This window comes from Brachionichthys hirsutus, chromosome 6 (genome assembly GCF_040956055.1).
Source record: "Brachionichthys hirsutus isolate HB-005 chromosome 6, CSIRO-AGI_Bhir_v1, whole genome shotgun sequence".
Lineage (NCBI taxonomy): Eukaryota > Metazoa > Chordata > Actinopteri > Lophiiformes > Brachionichthyidae > Brachionichthys > Brachionichthys hirsutus.
The window spans coordinates 4191997-4212471 of NC_090902.1; the positions used below are offsets into that span (position 1 = coordinate 4191997).

Below are 20475 nucleotides of genomic sequence, written 5' to 3' on the forward strand. Positions count from 1 at the left end.
AAGGATTTCAATTCTGCTTTCAACGGAGATAACTGGCTGTTAATGCTCTGGCATTGGGTTAAAAAGTCGCAATAGAAATGTAGTCTGGTTATGCTGAAAAGAAAGCTCATGGACTGGGGAAAATGGATATGGTGTCTCATATAGGTGTGTCACAAGGTGTGTGTGTGTGTGCTATAATTAACCCATTCATTAATTAACTACTAGCATCTTCTGTCTAAGGCAGCTATGGGGACACGAGTGCTAGTCATGTTGCCAAAAAAAATATTTTCAACAGCTGACTGATAAAACGGAGATGCTTTTTCATTTTAGGGCTTTAGGTCATGTTTCAGGCCATGCAAATATATTTAGCAGATGTTTGTCCTGGCAGAATTAGCCTGAAGTCTCTCGGGCTGAAGCTGGAATTGCTGATAAAAGGTTTTTGTGCTATTGTGTCCTTAGCCTAGATCTCTGGGCAATTAATATACTTGGAGTCCCTACTTCTATCTCTGCACTGCAGTCCAGTTTTTCTTATTTCTTGTATCATGCTAAAAGAGCATACGTGAATATCATGCTTATGTTCTGAGTTAAGGGAATACACAAGAAGAAATTTCCTTCAGCTACAATCATTCAATCTCAAGATAAACAACTTCAGTAGTTTTTCCTGTTATAGAAAGTAGTCTGGCTTGGACTATGAAATTGGGTTTGCCATTTGTCATATATTTTTTTTACACGGCAAGCAGTTAAATAGATTGTTGTAGAGGTTTTGCATGTTTTAATAGGTGGAGAGATATTGAAGAAAATTGGAACTCCTCCCTCTATTCAGATATCACCCACCACTGTTACACAGACTAATGTATGGAGATGAAGGAACAATTCTGTTCTGAAGGGGTGATTTGAGAGATTGTTTTATTTTTTGCACCTAAAGCATTCATTCTTTCATTTTCTGTAACCTCTTATCCTTCGGAGGGTGACGGGACTGGACCTATCCCAGCTGACATTGGGTGTGCACTCTGGACAAACAACCAAATCACCCTTGCATGTGCACCTACTATTTAAAAATGACCAATTCACCTACACGGCATGCTTTTGGTGGTGGAATGACGCTGGAGAGAATCCACACACAGACTCGATGTGATGTGAGAAAGATTGTGTGCTTCAAGAACTTTGTAATTACTATTCAACTTTATACACCGGACTTGGACTTTACTTTTAGAAGCCTGAAATGTATAAAAATATATCTGCCATAGGCTTTTACTTTTTTTTTTTATAGCTTGCTTCGGGACTTCTCCAGCTGTTATTAACCATGACCATCAAAGATGTTTTGTCTCCAAGCAGTGCATAATATAACAAGCTATGAGAACGTTCGGCACCGTTATTCCCTTCGCCACAACAAAGAATGACAGTCCCATGGCTTTTTTTTTTACATTTAATTTTATTTCCTGAGGTCCTGGTCTCTTGTTCTGACAGTTTAAACTTCAAATAAGAGACAAAAACAGACTTAATGAAGCTCTCCAGCTTGTTTTTCCTCCGAGAGGGTGTCAGGCTGTCTGTTAAGCATCAGTAGACTTACTCAATTTGTGTCTCTTTGGCTAAACTAGAGTTTGACTGTTTAATGATGACATGTTAGCCAACAAACTCCTGCAAGGCTGCAAGTTCGTTATATGCTGCATGGATTCCAGCGAGTCCTGGAAATGGTGAGTTTCATTATTCATATATAGGTTGGTACCGAATGCAGTTTCCATGTTCTTTTGGTGTCAGTGAAGGCTCCTTCTGGACAACATGTCCTTCCTGTCACCACCCTAAATGTGCACTATAGGTGAAGTGGTGACTCTAAATTGCCTGTAGTTGTGAATATGTGTGATGGTTACTTGTCTTTCTATGTGCTGGCCCCATGATCAACTCATGATTTGTCACTGGTGTGATGGGGTCCGGTCCCCCCCCCCTGCTACGCTGCAGAGGAAAAGCAGCAACGGAAAATGGAATGTTCACCTCTCATAGCGCCTTTTGCCAAGTTAGGTTCTGTGCAGTTATCTTTGTCTTGACGTGCTCTCGTTGCCAGATATGTTCATACATTTCTTTAGATTAAAAAAAGATATGTTTGAACTATGAAAGATACCCCCCCCCCCCCCCCCCCCCTCTGTCTTCTATGCAATTATGTCCTGACCGCATTAAGGAACAAATTAATTAGAGCCTCAGGACATCCCACTTAAACACTGTGCAGATTTCTTTCTGGGGTCCTGTGTCTGAAGCCTGAAGGTTATGTTGTAATGACATTTCTTTGAGTGAAGAGATGCTATCTTCATATTGAGGTTGGCCAGAGTCACGTTTCTATCTAAGCAAATCAGAGCGATGAGACACAGGCACCGTTGTTCCAGCGCGTCTCACCAAATGGTCCACATTACTGGCCAGCTGAGGATATTCCCATACGCGTGGAATGCACGAGTTGGTGGACGCATAGTTTTCATAATCACTTTCATGTTTTAGTAATGACATTAGCTTTGAAAATGATCAACCCCCCCCCCCCCCCCAAAAAAAAAGAAGTACATTTCAAATCCTAAATTAACCTGAAAATGTATCATCAGTCTCATGTCGTCGCTCTAAATTGTCCGGAGAGGAATCCCCTCGTGCATATAAATTTGAGAGCAGCGTGATTTTCAGTCTAAACGGCCTGCGTTCTCGCCGTCACATGCTGGATGAATTATGGCGCACTACTCTTGCCTTTTCCCATTTAACTGACTGAACCATAAACTTTTGTACAGTTGGGGTACACCCAAATCTTTTTGCTTTGCATCTAAGTCACAGTTTGATCCATCTTCAGCTGGCAGGCGACGCTTTAAGAATGTTTCTGATCATCTGTCATTGTTTTCTCATGGTTTGGCTTTGTGTTTTGGGTATGTGACAGTTTCGGATAAGTTATCAGGGACAATCCAACCAAGAAATGACCCCAGATGACCCGTTGCAGTCGGTCGTACAGCAGTACTGGGCCTTAAATATGGCAAGACAAAGAAATACAGCATTCCTCCTTCAGATAAAAAAAAGGGAACTTGTTTTGCACAGCATGCCTTATTTGCATTTATTTATAGAGTGCACATTATCTGCCAGCTCGGTTGAAAAAAAGACAAATGCATCAAAGGACCCTGGAAACCCTGCTGAGAATGAGTCAAACACAAATCATCTGCAGCATTAAAAGCTACACAGCAGCAGTATTCCTGTATATGCATGGCTTAACATAGTTCTTTTGTCATTTGCAGATTATTATTTTTTTAACAATACTAAGCATTTTCTAGGAAGCAGCAAACGGGACACTGAGTTTTTAGTACACGTTTATTGCTATTGAATGAAGGAGATATAGAACATAAGAAAGCGCAAACCCTTTCAAGGAGAAGATGCTCTCATTATACTTAAGAAAAGGACACAACAAATAATATTGAAAACACATCATGTGCTCGCAGGCACCACTTTTTCCTCTCTCCACCCATTGACAGACTGAAGCTCCTAATTGGCTATTAAGCCAGTCGGATGAGATCATTGTCATTCACAAGTACAGTGGAAAAGATGGTGTGCCTCATTTTAGCATTACGTTGAGAAGCAGTTTTTGTAATAACATCTGCGGGACTTTTTTTTTGCTATGGGTATTTATAATTAATTGCACAAACCAAAGATTGCTTATGACATGGAAGCATGTGTTGTGTAACGCTGTATACAGTTGTACACTGATTCATTTTGCATGTTTGCATCCAAGTACCAGCAAGTGACAGTACAATTGTGTATAATATTTAAATAAAATGCCACAAATCAAAAACAGATGAATTGGCATATTCCCATTTTTAGTTTTCATTGTCGCAGTTTTCCAGCCTGCATGCTTTCCACAAACACATGACAAAAATCAGTGTCTATCGCTGAGCGAACGTTCATTACTGGATATTTGGACCGGAGTACGTCAACGTCATTCTTACAGATCGATGCAACAGTCAGCGTGCCACAAGCCTCCTGTCAATCATGGAGGAATTGTAGCTGTCACTGCTGTCTGTCTTCAAAATGCTTTCTGTATTAATGATTATTTGAGATTAACCTTCGTGTTTAACGATAGTAAACAGACAACAACCAAAATGTTTATCTGCAAATTCATGGCACTTTGCAGGCATGCCCTTTATGGTTTCATTTTAGACTCACCAGACAAACTCGCATCATAGGATTTTTTTTAACACTCGAATAACATTTCAGCTCTGTTTGAGAGCTTCCTCTTTTTCATGGGCTTTATCGCCCATTCTTCTTTAGCCTCACCTAGATATCGGATGAATCTATTCTTGCCCGCCACCACTCTCAGCCCGATAAGAAAGGAGAAGGAGTCATGCTGCTGTCCAGAAACATCTGTTCCTCCTGGGCAACATTGACACAAACGCAAGCACCTGTGCCGTAGCTCCTGATAAGGCATTAGAAGTCATTTGCCTGCTGCCCATCGAAGAACTCGCTAACAAGTGCTCATGTTGAACGTGCCACTTATTCTTTTTATTTTAATTATCTGTTAAAGACTGTAAATTCATCTTTCATGAAAACAGTTGTCCTATCTGGGGGTTAAATGGCTCTTCAGTTTGATTGATAAAGGATTGCATCAGTCTCGGCTCCTAACCATGCAGTCACTTTAAGGAATGGCATCTTCAGCATTTGTTCATTTCAAATGTGACGATACTCATTTAGGGAATTGTAATTTGGCAATTAGCCTAGCGCAGATTATCAGAGTCAAGGGAGCAACTGCAATTTGTGATTTATGATGTCGGCAGCATCACTCAATCCCTCTCAATGCCAGTCGTCTGTTGGGCTAAATGAACATAAGGATGGATTTCTCATGTTTATTTAATAACTTAGCAACAAGGGCATCATTTTTTTTTATTCCAGGGCTTTGCCATGGGTGGCAAATTTAAAGGTCTATATCTTATTTACACGCTTGACTTTTTGTTGTTGTTGTTGTTATTGTTGGCATTAATTGCATAACATTTTAACATTGTTGATTTGATCAGCTAAAGGCTAATTTGTCCTCTCCAGTGCTGCACAATAGGTATGCTTCATGTGATGAAACGGATTTATTAATCAGGTGGAACAAGTAAAGAGTTGAGTTAATTATATTCTGATGGGGAGGGGGGGCTTCTTTGGGTCAAATGAGCAGGTTGATGAATAACTTTAGTCCTGTGGAGGAAGTAGGATTTGGTGCCCTTTGACTCCCGGGACTTAATCGTGAGCATCACAATTTGAGCGCGAGGACCTGATTGCACTTTAATATTGGTTGGATTTCTCTTTAAGTATTTTGTTGGAGCTGGAGTTTTCGACATCTCTGCTGTAGTCTAGGTTCAGATTAGTTTTTCCAATTCAATTTCCATGGAAATAATTTGATTTGACAACCTCCTCTGCTGCCACGACTAAAGCCACAGTCACCGGGCACAAAGGCAACATCAATTCACATTGGATTTATTTGCAATGGATGCTCTAGTCTCTGGATGCACCTTATTATTATTAATTTTTTTTTAGAAGGTCTTTCTGGAGCATTATGATCACATTTTTAAGGCAACACAGACTGGGAACAAAGCACTTTAACCTTGGAATTCTCAACCCTCTTGTTGAATCTCACCTAGTTTCAGATTACTTTACTCCAGAACAAAAGAAAGCCATCGCTAGTCTTTTTTCAGTAGTCAAATTAGAGGCACCATCAGATGGTTATTTTGTTTTACAATGGACCTCCTCTGTGACCTATTAGACTCGCACCGACCCAAAGATGTCCTGTGTAATTCTCTGTTTCCGTTCAATGGTGCGCAGATGTTACACAGGCACACACACACAAAGCACATGTTGACAATAGAATATTTAAAAAACAAAGCTGTCCTGATGATTTAAGTCCTGCTTTGTGTACAGAGACTCTGATTGTGTCAGGCTTTTTAAACGTGCAAATTGTCCTCTGAACAAGATTCATGTTTTGTGATTCTCACATTATGATTACCTATTTTTCCAAAATTTTGAACTAACTTCCTGCTCAGAAACACACACACGCAGACACGCACACACACGCACGCACAGACCTGCATTCAGGAGAAGATTAAGGTCAAAGAGACATCCGCTCTCAGAAGGCAATTGTGCTCTGAAGGCATTTTTCACTATGTGCTTTCCATGCATAAGTATGGACACTTCACACATCCTTCCAAATGGGAAATGGCAGGCATATCCTCCAACATTTTGTCTTTGATGAGGGTTTTAGAAAGTATGCTGCCCCCCCCCCCCCCCCCCCCGCCCCAAAATAAAAATCATGGCTGCGCTACAACTTTGTTTTCAGCAATGAAATTACAACAAAACACATAAATTGTGGTTATTTTTTGTTGAGGCTTTGTGCTTTATTTATTCCAACGTTCAAAATGTAATTTTATACAGACTTCCATTTTTTCTTACACTTTGCTCTGGTTATTTTGTAATGTCAGCGGCATATCTGTGTTTTAAGAGCGACCTTTTCTTCCTCTTTTTGGCTGCCTATTCAATTAGCTTTCTGGAAACTGTAACAAAGCTGTGGTTAGATGTTAAAACCATGTGCATTTTAGCCTAAATGGCCCCAAGCAGCTCTCCGCGCGCTATTGGGGCTTACGGCCAATGGGTTTTTAAATGACCTAATTTGCTATCTGCCTCCTGGGGGAGCTTTTAAGGAAGCTGAAAGCTGGTCAGAGCCTACAGAGACTGAGTGTCGGGAACACTACGGACCGGGGCGGCCCTGAATCAAAACTGCTATCACTTTGATTGTGATATATCATGGCCATAACAAGGCAGTCATTTGCAGGGTGGTCTTTTAGCAGCTTTTCGATGAGTATTTGGTACATTTTTATGCCTCTGCACCGGTGATGATCCTGACTAGAGGCATAACAAACCTGCTCTTCATTTTCTGTCCACCCATTCCCATAAACGATATAACTCAGAAATGCCTGGAGAGAATTTTATTGCAAAACGCAAAAAAAAATCCATCAATAATAAATAATTCATATGGAAATTATGACATAAAATCACACAACTTGTTGAATAGGATAAAATGATGATGTCATTTACATCTGACGGACGGCGTCACACGCTGTCACAATGCTTGCCTATATTTCACAGAGTCGTTTCATCGATGAAACGACTCGTGAATGCTCCCCGGAGATCAACTGATTAATCACTTTCCAATTTCTGCTGTCCAATTTGGACTTTTCACAAGCCATAGTTATTTGTCAGCCTCCTTGTAGGCCTGTAGGCTTCGTACATGCACATTGAAGTAATATGATTGTGTAACATTATCTTAAAGACGGCATCAAATCAGTGATTCTAAAACATAAGGGAAAGCTGACTATTAACAAAAAGATAATCCATGGCAGGCAAACAAGCTACTTTATCGTGGAGCACTTGAAATGTGACAACAGAGATTTATTCAGAAAGCTTAGAAAAGATTGAATCAATCAGATGAGCTCGTTACCTGGAGGAAGCGCAGGAAGAGAGAAAAACAGCTCGTTATCTACGCGAACTGTCAGATTGTTGTTTTCTGTCTACATTTAAATTGAAACCATCATTGAAGTCTCCATCTATAATACACCCATTTATAGAAATGCAAATTGCTGTAGCAATTTACCTCATATCCTGATATTCTCTATTTTCTGAAAATTGCATTTAGAGGGCATCTATGGGTGAACTTCTGTTACTTAACAACACATGAATCCAAATCCTGGACCATGTTTCAAATAACGACATCAACAACATATGGCGTTTTTTGCACACGTCTAAATTTCCTCGCTTTTATTAGCTAAACACAAGGCTAGTCATTTAAGACTGAGGACATCATCTGTCAAGCCCTGAGTACGTGTATCCATCTGAAGCGCTGTGACAGCAGTTAATGTGCTGTAACCTGCTATAAAACTGCCATTAAATAAATCCACCACCAGCCCCTCTCCTCCGTCATTTTAAGTCCTTGAATGCGTCCCCAGCTAAATGGGGTTGTGTTCGTTAACAAGCTCTGTCAAGGACCCGTCTGCAGCATTATCACAGTAATACGCGGACACGGGCCTCTTCTGTGTCGGGGGGGGCAGCAAACAACCTGGAAAATAGTTGCTCAGAAAGGGGCAAATAGCGATATTACACATTACTAGTTGTGTCTGATGAACATGCCAGGATGGTGGTTGGCGCGGTGGCGTCCTGCCTCCATAGAGGGCTACACAGCAGACCTTCTGAGGTGTGAAGTGTGCTACTTGGCTGCCTTGGCTTGGCTTGTTACGAGAAGAGACGAGACGAGAGCCGGCCACCTTGTTTCAGCCAGCAGTCGCAGCAGTTTGCAGGTCTGCCACAGAGGAAGAGGCGGAGCGGCGGCGAGAATTATAGCACACGACGCTGTGAAACAGAGTGCAGATGGGAAGAAGGAGCCCGCTGGTGGATCTGTTCATGTTGATTTTACTTCAGGGTTCTTTATTGTGAGGCTCTGAATGCGTTTGGTTTATGATGCAACACTTGGCAGAGAAACCCAGTCTGGAGTTGTGATTTTGAGATAATGTGTTTGTTTTGTTTTTGTGCTAAGTTGGACATTTTTTTTAAAGGTTTAGTAGAAGAGCTCCTGGCAAATGGCTGATAGCATCAGGATTTGTGCTTAGCCTTAGCGCTATGTTAATCTTTTTTCACACTTACTTATTTTCTGACTCCGACTTCCAGAAGAAACTCGTGTAGATTCTCTGTTCACAGACTGTTTTTATGTGTGTGTGTGTGTGTGTGTGTGTGTATTAGCTTGTCCCTCTACAAATTAGATGGTACATTTGTGGGACAGTTTATTCAATCCTACAGCAACATTTCCAGTGGATTGTCAGTACAGGACACTGAGAAGGGGGAGTATCCAGGGGCAGGTGTTCAACGAACCCCAGTGGAGAAACTGAAAAAAAGCATCAACCTAAATGACAGTTTTTGAAATCGCGACAGTCTTTTGCTGCCCGCAGGGTCACAGTGTCCTCCCGCTTCTCTCCCTTCGGACACAACCCAGAATTAAAGGAGAAGTTTAGCGATCGCTTAGTTCAAAAAAGGCTGGCGCTTTGCTGCGGCAGGACTCCTCTTCTGGAGCAGCCCTGAATCAGAAAGATTTAGAGGTCACATAAATTAATAAACTGACTCTTCTCTTCCTCTTTTCACCCTGCAGAGGGGATCTGTAGCATGACAATGGACTCCAACTCGATAACGATGCCCATGTCGGATCCGAATGCTTGGGCCACAGCCATGAACAACCTGGGGATGCCTCCCATTGGAATGACTGGACAGCAACTCATCCCAGGTACCACACTGCCCAAACCAGAGCAACAGACTCTTTTGTGTTCAAAACATATATCTGCTGCCAATGTCTGTGTGTTACGGCTGATAAAGCTCACCATGAAGGGACATGGTAAGGTCCTCCGCATTTGATTGGTTGCCTAAAGACAGGTATTGATGACCCCTGGCACCTCTCTGGAAAATTCTAATCATTTGACACAAACAACTCGTTGGCCTTTGTCTTCAGCGTGAACTTTAACCCTTAAACCGTAACCTGCGCTTGCCCTCGTACGAGCCGGTAATATCAAATTAAGGTCAGGGTTCAAGCAATTATCCAGCTTTGTCAAACAAAAAATATATAGGCACAGATAAAAAGCCAATCTTAGGAAGCTCACACGGGGGTAAAGTCGTGGTGTGATTGGTTTAAAGATCTATTTAGCAGTTTGAAACAGAAAAAATAATTTAACTTTATTTATTTCAATACTTTTCAGTGTTCAAAGCATCTTGTCAGCAATTACGGTTGAACTGCTGTACTCAGACAAAGCGTAATAACGTCTGGCCCTACTATCTAGTATACTGTATACAGCGTCCTCACTCTCCTCTATGAAGACTTATTCCTCCGTGTCTTTTGTCTCTCCTCAGTCGAAAACCTTTCCCGAAAGCTTTTTATATGTCATGTCCCACTTCTTAACTGAAATGCACTTTCATATTTGAAATATGTCAGGCTTGCGTGTGTGTGTGTGTGTGTGTATGTGTATGTATATGTGCGTCAGCACTCAGGGACGAACAGTCTTCCAAATGCAGTCACTGACAAGTATTAAGATTCAAATGAATGGAAGGAAGGACGGGACGAACTGGTGCAAATGTCAAAGATGAAGACAGGATGGACAGACGCATTCATTCAGTCGTGTGTGTTCTTCTAGTGAAGCGCGCATTGAGTTTCCTTACCCTGAACTTAAATTTCAAGATGCTGTTAGAGTTTTATTTTTATTTTTCCCACAAAGTGCATGGCCGGAAAAGCAAAGGTGGAACTAGTAGCGTCGATGATGGCTCTGTTCAAGGCCTGTAAGCCATATGAACTGGACAGAATCCATCTATTAGTGATGTCATCATGCTGCAGCTATTTATATCATGATAGACGAAAGGTTAATGAAACTGCTGTTGCACGAATGTAATCAAATACCCGCCAGTTTTTCCAGGATAGTCGCACTTAAAGATGAGATTAAAATGCTCTTTGAGTTTTGATTGTTTTGGTGTAATGGGAAGGGGTTTGTTTCGCTGACAGGGCACAGCTCAATCAAGTCTCCCAGTAAGCCTGCCGGCATAATGAGGACTCTGGAACAACCTCACCTACACGGACTGCTGTCGCTCTACAGCTGTACACAAACACCATATTAGATGGTTGAGTTTAATTACCCCCCAACAACAACATTTTATTCATGTCAAGCGTTTGGTATTTTGTTTTCTCAGGAAATTCTGTTATATTTAGTTCTATGTCACGTTTATTGTATTGTATTTATTTTTTCCATCCGGTGCAACAAACAGTGAGGCGGATTATCAGTCAGGCAAAGTCTGTACACACCCACGCAATCCTGAGAAAAAGATCTAATCTCACAAAATAATAATGAAACTAAAAATCCCCTGTGTGTTTTACCACGCATGTGCAGGGCTTTAAGTCTCACCTGGGGTAATACATCAGAGGCCCCGATGGAGAGGGGGGTAGATTCAGGTAATGTGGCTGCTGTGTGTGTCCCCTGGTTGGGTCACCTGGACAGCTGGTGTTTCCCTCCCTTTTCCTCTCCTTGCTGCTTCCCTTTCACTTCCTCTCCAGCCTAAACTTCCCAACATCTTCTTTATATCTCATTACAGCTGAGTCAACCATTTCAGCCTGCGAGCCCCACCAGAATGCACGCATACAGTTTGTTTGCAGGCCTGAGCTCGTTTACATCACACATTGAACCTTATTGAATTACCATCCGCACTCAAACAGCCTGTGCAGTTACCCGAAGGTGACGACAATCCAAAGGTTTGGAAGTAATTGCATAATGTTTCAATAATATAACTGTTAACACAATCAGAACCAATCTTTCTCTCCCGTATGAACTCCCGTAAAACTACTTGCATTTTCCCAATGTGCTGCTCTGTGACGGTCTCACTAAGCACAAGGAGTTTTGTCAGTGCATTTCTTATTACTCATAGGCATCTATTCCCCACCCAAGCATTTCTCTCTCCAGTCCAGCCAACAGAACTTTCCTTGTCGAATCCCAAGAGGAAGGTGTGTGAGGAAACGGATCCACCTCAGCACTCTCCTCTGCTTCTTTATGAACTCTTCAGCTTTATATTGGATGGGCTGTCTGCTAAACACGGGTTTGGCTTCCTCGCGCTTTCTGTAGTCCAGCCCAGTTTTCTCATGAATTCTTTTATGACATATATATATTCTATAAGGATCTGGTTGCACACTTAAGAAAGAGAGTTCTCTCACCATCCGTGTTCACTCCCATTTGATCTTTCAGTGTGATCAAGTACTGTATATATTCTTTCATGTGTTTATTTTGGGCTCATTCATTGCAAGACACTGGCTGTGTCAGAGTTCTTTCATTATACATTAAGTTTGCCTCCGTTTAATCCTCTTTGAGCCCCAGATCATTTTTTTCTGCCACTGAGCTCTTCCTCTCCTCCAACCAAGTGTATTTATCCAGAAAGACAAAGATTGGTAGAGTGGCTTCAGTGATGATGCTTTTATTTCTATAGAGGGACTGAGTAGTAGTTTAAAAGTTTGTTTGTTGGATGCATCCACATTTTAATGTGTAAATTCTACCAGTGCATAGAGTATTGTCATTCCAGGCCCAAGTGTTGCAGGTTTTCTTGCCGGTATTTCTTTCTATTCTGAATGAATGACATCTATTGTGCGTCTGCCCTTCCAATCTTTGGTTCTAATTTGGCACAGTGTTGTTTATGTGGACAGGTTTTCTCTAAAGGCTGTCAAAGATAGAAAAAGGAATGATTTTTGTTGTAGATTGAGTTCAAACATTTCATTTCAGTAGTGAAGCCAGAAGTCCCTCTTCTGCTATTTCAGTCTTACAGTGACCCTTTCAGTGGGGTCACTGTGACTCTGAGTAACAAGAAAGGTTGAGACGGCCCACCTCCAACGAACAGGTCGAGGAAGAAAAGCTAAACCAAAGCCTGGGAACAAATGAGAACCAGCTTTTAGAGGCAAGAGCTATATTTCAGGCCACAGCTGAATCGAAGGAAACATTGCATGACTTATTGGGCTGGGACATTCTGTCGTGTGCCTTAAGGGCCATTCTTGCTTATTAATTGCATATTCCACACATTTAATAGTTGCAGCTGCAGTTGGGGGCAGCACGGCAGCCCAGTGGTAGGCGCTGTTGCCTCACAGCAATAAGGTCACAGGTTCAAATCTGACTTGCCGCCTTTCTGCGAATAACTGGCGGCTTGTCGAGGGTGTGCCCAGCCTCTCACCCTTTGACTGCTGGGATAGGCTCCAGCATGACCCGGTAACGGACAAAGCTATGCCGCTGACTTTGAGCAGCATCAATTAACTCCAGTGAGGAACATAAAATACCTTTTTTTCATGCAAAAATGTCAATGACAAAAGCCTGTGTTATTGTTTGAACTCTAGTTCAAAGAAACCTCAGAGTTTATAGAAAACTTGAAACATTCCAGAATGCCCTTATTTTTCCTCCATTCAGACAGTCACAGTGACGGATTAAGGTTTTGTAAATTCCAAACCAAAAGGTAAACATTGAGTCTCCTTTCAAGTGGACATAGATATTATTTATTTAAAATCACCAAGAGCAACATCGTGTGTCATGCGAGTCCATGGAGCCAACGCTCTGTCAGACCACGGGGGTTATAAAAAAAACAAAAGAGAAATGGCTCTGCAGATGCTCATAATGTGGTTATATTTCATGAACACAACACATGGCTAGGCCATGCCTTGCAGTTCGCAGTCAGCCTGCGTGGGGAATAAAAATCCCAGTAAACTTACGGGCTGTGAGAACGAAGCAGAAACTGCGACGTTAACAGCAAGAATCAACATCTGGTTTTAACATTTTTGATATTTGACAGTCGGCGGAGAGAGTATACCCTTTTCCAGGAGTGTCCACCGTGTGATTTCCCTACATTCATCAGTATTCTCTCCAGCATGTCCAGACCATAAGTAGAAGCAGATGGGGAAGCTGTAGAGTTTCTCCGCAATATTTCTTTCAAATTACAGGCCCCCTAAGATGGCCGATTACGTTTTCAAAAATCAAATCATCTTTAAAAAACCCGCAATATGTGTTTACAAGGGGTCACAGCTGTACATGTGTGTTGCTGTTCTAAAAGTGATTTGTATTTTCTGGATGATTTTATTTGAACGTATTTGGACAAGTGGTTAAAATATAACACTCTGCAGGTTGGTAAATTATTTTGTGATCACTTTAATAATCTTGCGGCCAATCAAATTTATTCCATCTTAACTCCCAAATTAAGATCTCGCATCGTTCCAGCTTGTCTGTGAGTAGCAGATAGGCTTGTTTTATTCTGTTAGCAAACTTCTCGTCTTTCTGTTCGCCTGACCTTGAAAGCTTGGTTTTCTCTGCCTCACCAACAACTATCTTTGAGCCTAGCTCCTGCACTGCTTTATATTTTCAGAGCAACGAGCCACTCTGATGAACATTTTAGATTTGAGGCAAAGGTCTCCTTTTGACAACAATCGTTTCTTGTCAAATCTGTGAAGCGAACAAAAATTTAGTGGCCACGCCCCCACAGAAATGCACGTAGCTTTCTTCAAACATATATTTTGAAAGTTTCCCACTCACAAAACTCACCCTGGAGGATAGATAAGCAGGCTCCAGGGAGAGGCATTGGCTCCCTGGATAAACAACCCCTCTTTTGTCTACTGCATCCCACTCGTTGCCAGGAACCCCTCCACCCGGTACACAAATCCACAAACAAACATGCAAACATAAACCTGGAGTGGAATATATGTAAACTTAATATCATGCCTCATAACCAACCATCTAAGCTGCATTTCCTCATATGAATATAAAGAGGACAAGAAGCCTCAAGTTATGAATAAGAGTCCTCACATTTTCACAAATTACCTCACCTGGATTAACATCGGAAATTACATGAGCTGACAGCCATCCCTTTGCCGTTAGCGCTTTCCGTACCCTGGACTGGATGCCATGTCCCTTTCTGCTGAATTGCTCAGGAGCTGCGCTGGTGTGATGCCAGAGATTTTTGGCTGTACGTGGGTGGACAGAGTGGATAGGCTTTACACGGTATGTCTGGGGTGAGGAAAAAAAGAGTGTTAGATGCAGAGCTACAGAAATGTGAAGTTCCAAGTTAACTTCTTCCTATTTCAACTAGATATTATTAAAACGTAATTTTGGTATGACTTGACTATTAAGGTCTCAGATAAAGTTTGCTTTTGAAAAATAATATTAGGAAGCAGATTCTTATCTGGATGCAGTGGACTACATTTTATAAATGGGGTAGTTTTTGTTTTTTTTCTTATTTGTATCTTGTAGGTGGGAGGAAGGTTTTTCGGAGGAGAAATGAAGTCGGACATGAAAATGTGAAAAGGCTGGCTCTTTGGCATGGATCGGCCGAGGCGGATTTCAGCTACTCGAAGGGTTTCAGGTGGTGCGGCTCGCTCGCCTCATTAGAGAATATTATACTGCATGCCTCATGGCAACCGCCTATGTCCCTCTCCCCCCCACACCCCCACCCCCCACCCACTGCTAACAGCCAGGAGGGACATTTACCCTAGAAATCAGAGTGGAGAAAGACGGCAATGGGAGAAGAGGATGACATTAATAGCCAGGAGCTTCACACAATCAAATGGCATCTTTTCTTTTTATATTCCTTTCTCCTGTGCCTTCTGCTTGATGGGCAGCTCCAAATGGAATTACCTTGAACAAAACCTGCAGGAAATAGATTGCTCAACATTAACGTGCTGCAATGGGGTAAAAAGGGGCAGAACAGAGGATATGTTTACAATAGCGATCATATGAAAGGATACAAATCACTTATTTTATGCTGTTGCTATTAGTGTTACTTCAATGCTGATTGAAATGTAAGCTTTTAATTTAATTGAAGCTGAAAATCATAATTAGTGTGCCACTTTTAATTTCAGACACTTCATTGACAGAGTTTCTGCCCTGAGGCTTAGTTTTCCTAATTTGAGTCCAAATGAATACAAGAATATTTGTCGTGCTTGAAATCCTGATTTCTAGGGATGGCTCGTGTTTTTCTCTGATCTGTTGCTGCATTTTGGGTCAGATGGATGTGGAGGACAGGATTCCTTTTGTAGTGTTGTCTCAACAACTGTGGTGTAGGTGTCCTGAGGACCTACTCACCCACTTGTGCCTGGAGCATTATAGATTAGTGTTTTTTAAATTGAGCTGCATGACTCTGCCTTTTTTATATTTAGAAAAGTGTATCCCAGCACGCAGTAGCAGCAACTGCTGATATAGCTTTGTTCTAGATTTTTCTAATCAGCTATAAATGTAAATTAATGGGGGTCATCTTTCTTCTTTCCGTGTGAAACGGTTGGATGGTCACGGCGACCTCAACACGTTACTGGGCCAAGGACCTCAGAATTCTAACAGCATAATAATGTTTTCTTGCAGGTTGTTGGGTCACTCACGCCAGACTACCGGTACATTGTAATGCAAAGGATAACAGAGTAAATAACGGCATTGGATGCAAAACGTCCTTGAGGTACATTGTTTAAACTCGAGATGAGAGAAGAGATGAGCGTGAAATGGAGCTGGAAAATAGTCATACATAAATAATGGCAATAAATCTCCTTTATTACATATAGACCTCCAAGCTGCTCACTTCAGGCATCACACTCCTAATGGAAGAGAATAAATACACTGGCGGGCATTCACATGATCCGCCAACGTCCAACCCGGGGAGAACGAACTGAGCCACACCCTGATGTAACCAGATGATTCCCTTCATTTAAGTTGAATTCTAGTTTGCTCTGCATTAACATAAATATATAAATCTTCCACTGGAACAGAAGAACATTACATATGACTTTCAGAAATAACATTCCTTATTTTCCTTTTTAAAACGACCTGCCACAACACTGAATCATTCTCTGTTTTGTTTCCTTCATTTTCCCCCCCCCCCCCCCCCATCTTTTGCATTCTGTGTTTTTAACGGCACCATCCTACATTCACCCTTTCTTATATTCACTTCCGCTCTGTCTTCTTTTCTTTCACCTTAATGTGCATCAAGCAATTGACTGACTACTAGGGCCCATCTTATCACCCTTTCCCTCATTTTAAAACCTTATTATAAACTGATGGTGAGGTTATGAGTAGATCTTTGGTTTGTCTCTGTTTTTCTTGTCTGTATTGTGTTAATGATGCGTTATTTGCTGTGGTCTCCATTTCTACTCCTTCATTTTTGTCCTTAGTTGGTATTATCAGCCTTAACATCTTTGTTACAGCCTCCAGGGACCTATTCTGAGTCTTCTCTAACGTGCACATTTTGTTATTCCGCTTCACTGAATTTCATTCAATTTATCTAGTTTGCCCGTTACAGCAGATTTGGAGAAGAAACTGATGTGGAAATGTAGTATCCATTTCCAGTTAATGCTGCAGACTGAACACTAAATAAGGCGAAAATCTTCAACTAAATTTAAATTGTCATTCTAAAATGTAATTTCAGCAATGTATCAGGACTTATTTTAAAACGGGGCTCTAATTTCAGTGCAGGTGTTGCAGGTAATATCATCAATTCCCACAAATCTAACATTTTTAGCATGTGAAATTCCAGTACAAATTTCTGACCGTCTCTTATAATGTTCAGCCTGTATTACACTGACTGATTTCTGCCCTTGACAGTGCGCCGACTGGGTTGCTTCTCCATCTCTCAGCAGCAACGAGTTAAGAAAGCAGTCCAATGGCAATTTTAATGCCAACTGGCTCAGAATAAATGTACGGCTTAAGCTCAACGATTCAAACATCACCAAACCGGCGCCTGTTACAGGGCTCGGCCCTCGTCATTAGTCAGATTTAATGCACTTGTTACTAAGTGAACAGAGATGAAGAGGAGGAGACAGGGGAGGGAAGAGCGCAGCTTTTTACGGTGACAGGAGACAAGGGAGCCACAAAAGAGGAGCAATATATACACAGATGCAGCTCAAGCAGACGAGCGACAACAGGAGGAGAAATTTGACGAGTCACACTATATAGTTAAGAAAATTCCTTCAGATGGAGGAGAGCAACGGAATGCAGTCTGAGATAGGAATATATCCAGTAGACTTGTAGTAATCTCATTTAAAGAGGGAATTCCACTTATCCCGCAAAATGAAACAACATGTATATACATATATATTTTTTATTTTATTTTTTTATTTTTTTGTGCACAACATCAGTTCATTGGTAGGTCATATTTGCTTTACTAGCATAATTCTTTCCTAATTGGCTTAATCTGGTCTTGTTCGTTTAGTGTGTGTGTGTGTGTGTGTGTGTGTGTGTGTGAATGGCGAGAGGAAGGCAACACATGACCATAATGGAAACATGTTATTATGGAATAAAACCTGTCTTTGGAGAAACATTCCATTCTTATGCCCTCACTATGCTTGAAGGTGTGCAGAGAGCTCGAAGTGCTTCCAGTCAAAGTCAAAGACGTCAGACTGCCTTGGGCATGTTTTCTAAGTTAGAGGATTCTGAACATTTGGGAACAGATTTGAACATCATATATTCATCTGCGGTGATCACAAGCAAAAGATGTGAGATTCCAGACGCAAGTACTCAAAGATAAATTTAGAATGATTTTAAAACACAAACTCTTGCATTAGCAGGACTCAACACCAAATCAACTTAAAAAAATATATATGTAGTTGTAATAAAAGCATAATCTACAGGTAATATCCCAACGAGGCCATTTGGGTAGAAAATTAGGTTTGAAATATAAAAGAAACATTAAATGTACTTTTTCTGGCAACTTAACCTCCGAAACAGCTGCACCACTTATTCTTCCTTTATGAAGCCCATAAAATAAACTTTCCGAGTTGTGTTTATTCAGCGGAATGTTTAGTGCTGAGGTATGTGATGGTGTTGTATCAGACTGCCGTGTCTCAGTAGTAAACCATCCGTTTGGCAATGAGCATGAGGAACAGTGTGATAAGATGCAGTCCAGGTCAACGCCACTGCAAAATAAAAACTTAATAGCATAATTAACATTCAGGGACAGTGTAAATGTGTAAACAGTGCAACCTCACACAGATTGTTCTTGTGGTTTGCAGTCAGATTGTAAAATATTGCTTCCGCTTCATCTTCTACTATACAGTATTTGTATAGTATTTGTGTGTATAATCTCTGGTGAACCATTTACTTTACGCAAAGGTACACATGCACAGGTGCATAAACATTGCTTGTATACTTGTAAGCTCCAGATCCTGCGACGATAATATTATGACACGTACTGCATGGCGACATCATTTCCATTTCTAAAAGCTCCATACTGGGGAAATGCGCAGAAGAGCGCTTGTGTAGGCTGTGGGAACCAGCGCTGTTGTGTAAATCTATAATGTAAATACAACCCCTCTGAACAAGGTCTTAGACGACTGAGTACAATGTATGAAGCCATCAATTAACAGCAGGAGTGGCAGAGAGAGTGGCTCAGTAAAAACTTCTTAAAATATGCATGTTTACAAGATGATTTATTCATGAATGGCTTTGTATTCCAATGTGTGTATCACTAGGGTTGATGGAAGATTCACTTAGGGAATAAGCAAATATCTTGAAATTATGGGTTTAAGGGAAGACCTGATCAAGAGGTTAGCAGAACAATTCTGTGTTTAGGTGTTGCTTCGTTCCCAGAAAAGATCTGCTCTGTGATTTCATTCATGTTTGACTTTACTCCCTCCCCTCCAGACTTTGATCCTAACCTTGGGTTGATGGCTGGAATTCCACCTCTGAATCCTATGATGACCGGCCTTGGTATGGTTCCGGCACCCCTTTCTCAGGATGTGCCACTTGTTAAGGAGATCATCCACTGCAAGAGCTGCACCCTGTTTCCCGCCAACCCCAGTAAGTCATAATATAGCATTCACAAAAGAATCGCAACACACAAAGGACGGCTTCTACCTTTTTTAGTAGGATCTTGGTGACACATTCAGGAGACAACTTTATGGTTTCATTTCATTTCATTGCAGTGGCATTTAAATACATTTAGAAATTAATATAGAAAATGTAATTAAATGGTGAAAATAATAATTTGCATAGAGCCCAAGGTGATGTCTTCAAAATCCAAATGTAGATGAAGAAAATCAGCTTTATCGACACACGTTTTGGCATCTGAGCTTGGAAAAAAGTCTTTAAAATGTTCATGATAACATTTCACTTTCGTCATTTGAAGTCTAGACATTTTAAAACTTCAGTCAGTCTGCATATATATTGCCTCTAATCGGATGGACTACTGTACCGTGCATTGAGAGTGCATGCAGCGTGAGCTAGGTGGGCATAAATGATCATTGCACCCACCAAGTTGAGACTGAAAATGAGTTAAAGGCATCAGGAAATCAGTCGCTGCCAGCCTTGGCCCCCACATCATCACACTTAGTAGAAAGACGTGGATTGTCCTCAGCTCGGTGGTTTGGGTTTGAAATGTGGACGTTTGGTCAGAAGACAGTCATCTGCAAACTTATTGTGAAATCCGTTGCTATTAGGCAGCTCTTCAAATATCATGCTTCACCGTTTTTGTTCAGCTGTCGACGACAATCCCAAACCGACCATTTTACCAGCATGAACACACTCTGCACACGTTGGCAGAATATTTCAGCAAAAAGGTGACTTGAAACAAGACGTGCAAAAGATGGCAAGTCCGAGCACATGCTGGCACAAGTATTTCACACAAAACATGGTGCCAAATCAGAAGGAATTTTGAGAGATTTCTAGTATAATTAACTCATTGAGTGCCAGCCATTGTCAGCTCAGCTATATGCTGAGTGCCCCAGGTCATTTTGCCTGATTTTCCAAGCCCCACCGAATATACTTTCCTATAACTATGCAAACACCGAACCTCCCAAATGAAAGATTGAAGTGTCTTCATTTCATGAAGAAAAAAAGTCTGTTACAACCACGTTTCGTTCCGGAGTTATTGGCTATTGAAGAAAGGCAGATTTCAATGTCAGGGTTGGCAGTGAACGTTTGGGTTATAAAAACACATCTTTAGTCGTCA

At 41.3% G+C, this 20475-nt stretch overlaps 1 protein-coding gene across 1 annotated transcript in view; it reads left to right on the plus strand.

Annotated features, from left to right (window-relative positions):
- enox2 (ecto-NOX disulfide-thiol exchanger 2) overlaps positions 1 to 20475 on the plus strand; it is a 93373-nt gene that overhangs the window by 43446 nt on the left and 29452 nt on the right. Inside the window, exons 4-5 of the mRNA XM_068740354.1 lie at positions 9152 to 9283; positions 19170 to 19325. Of these exons, the coding sequence (XP_068596455.1) occupies positions 9152 to 9283; positions 19170 to 19325 (288 nt within the window). The remainder of the gene's footprint in view (positions 1 to 9151; positions 9284 to 19169; positions 19326 to 20475) is intronic.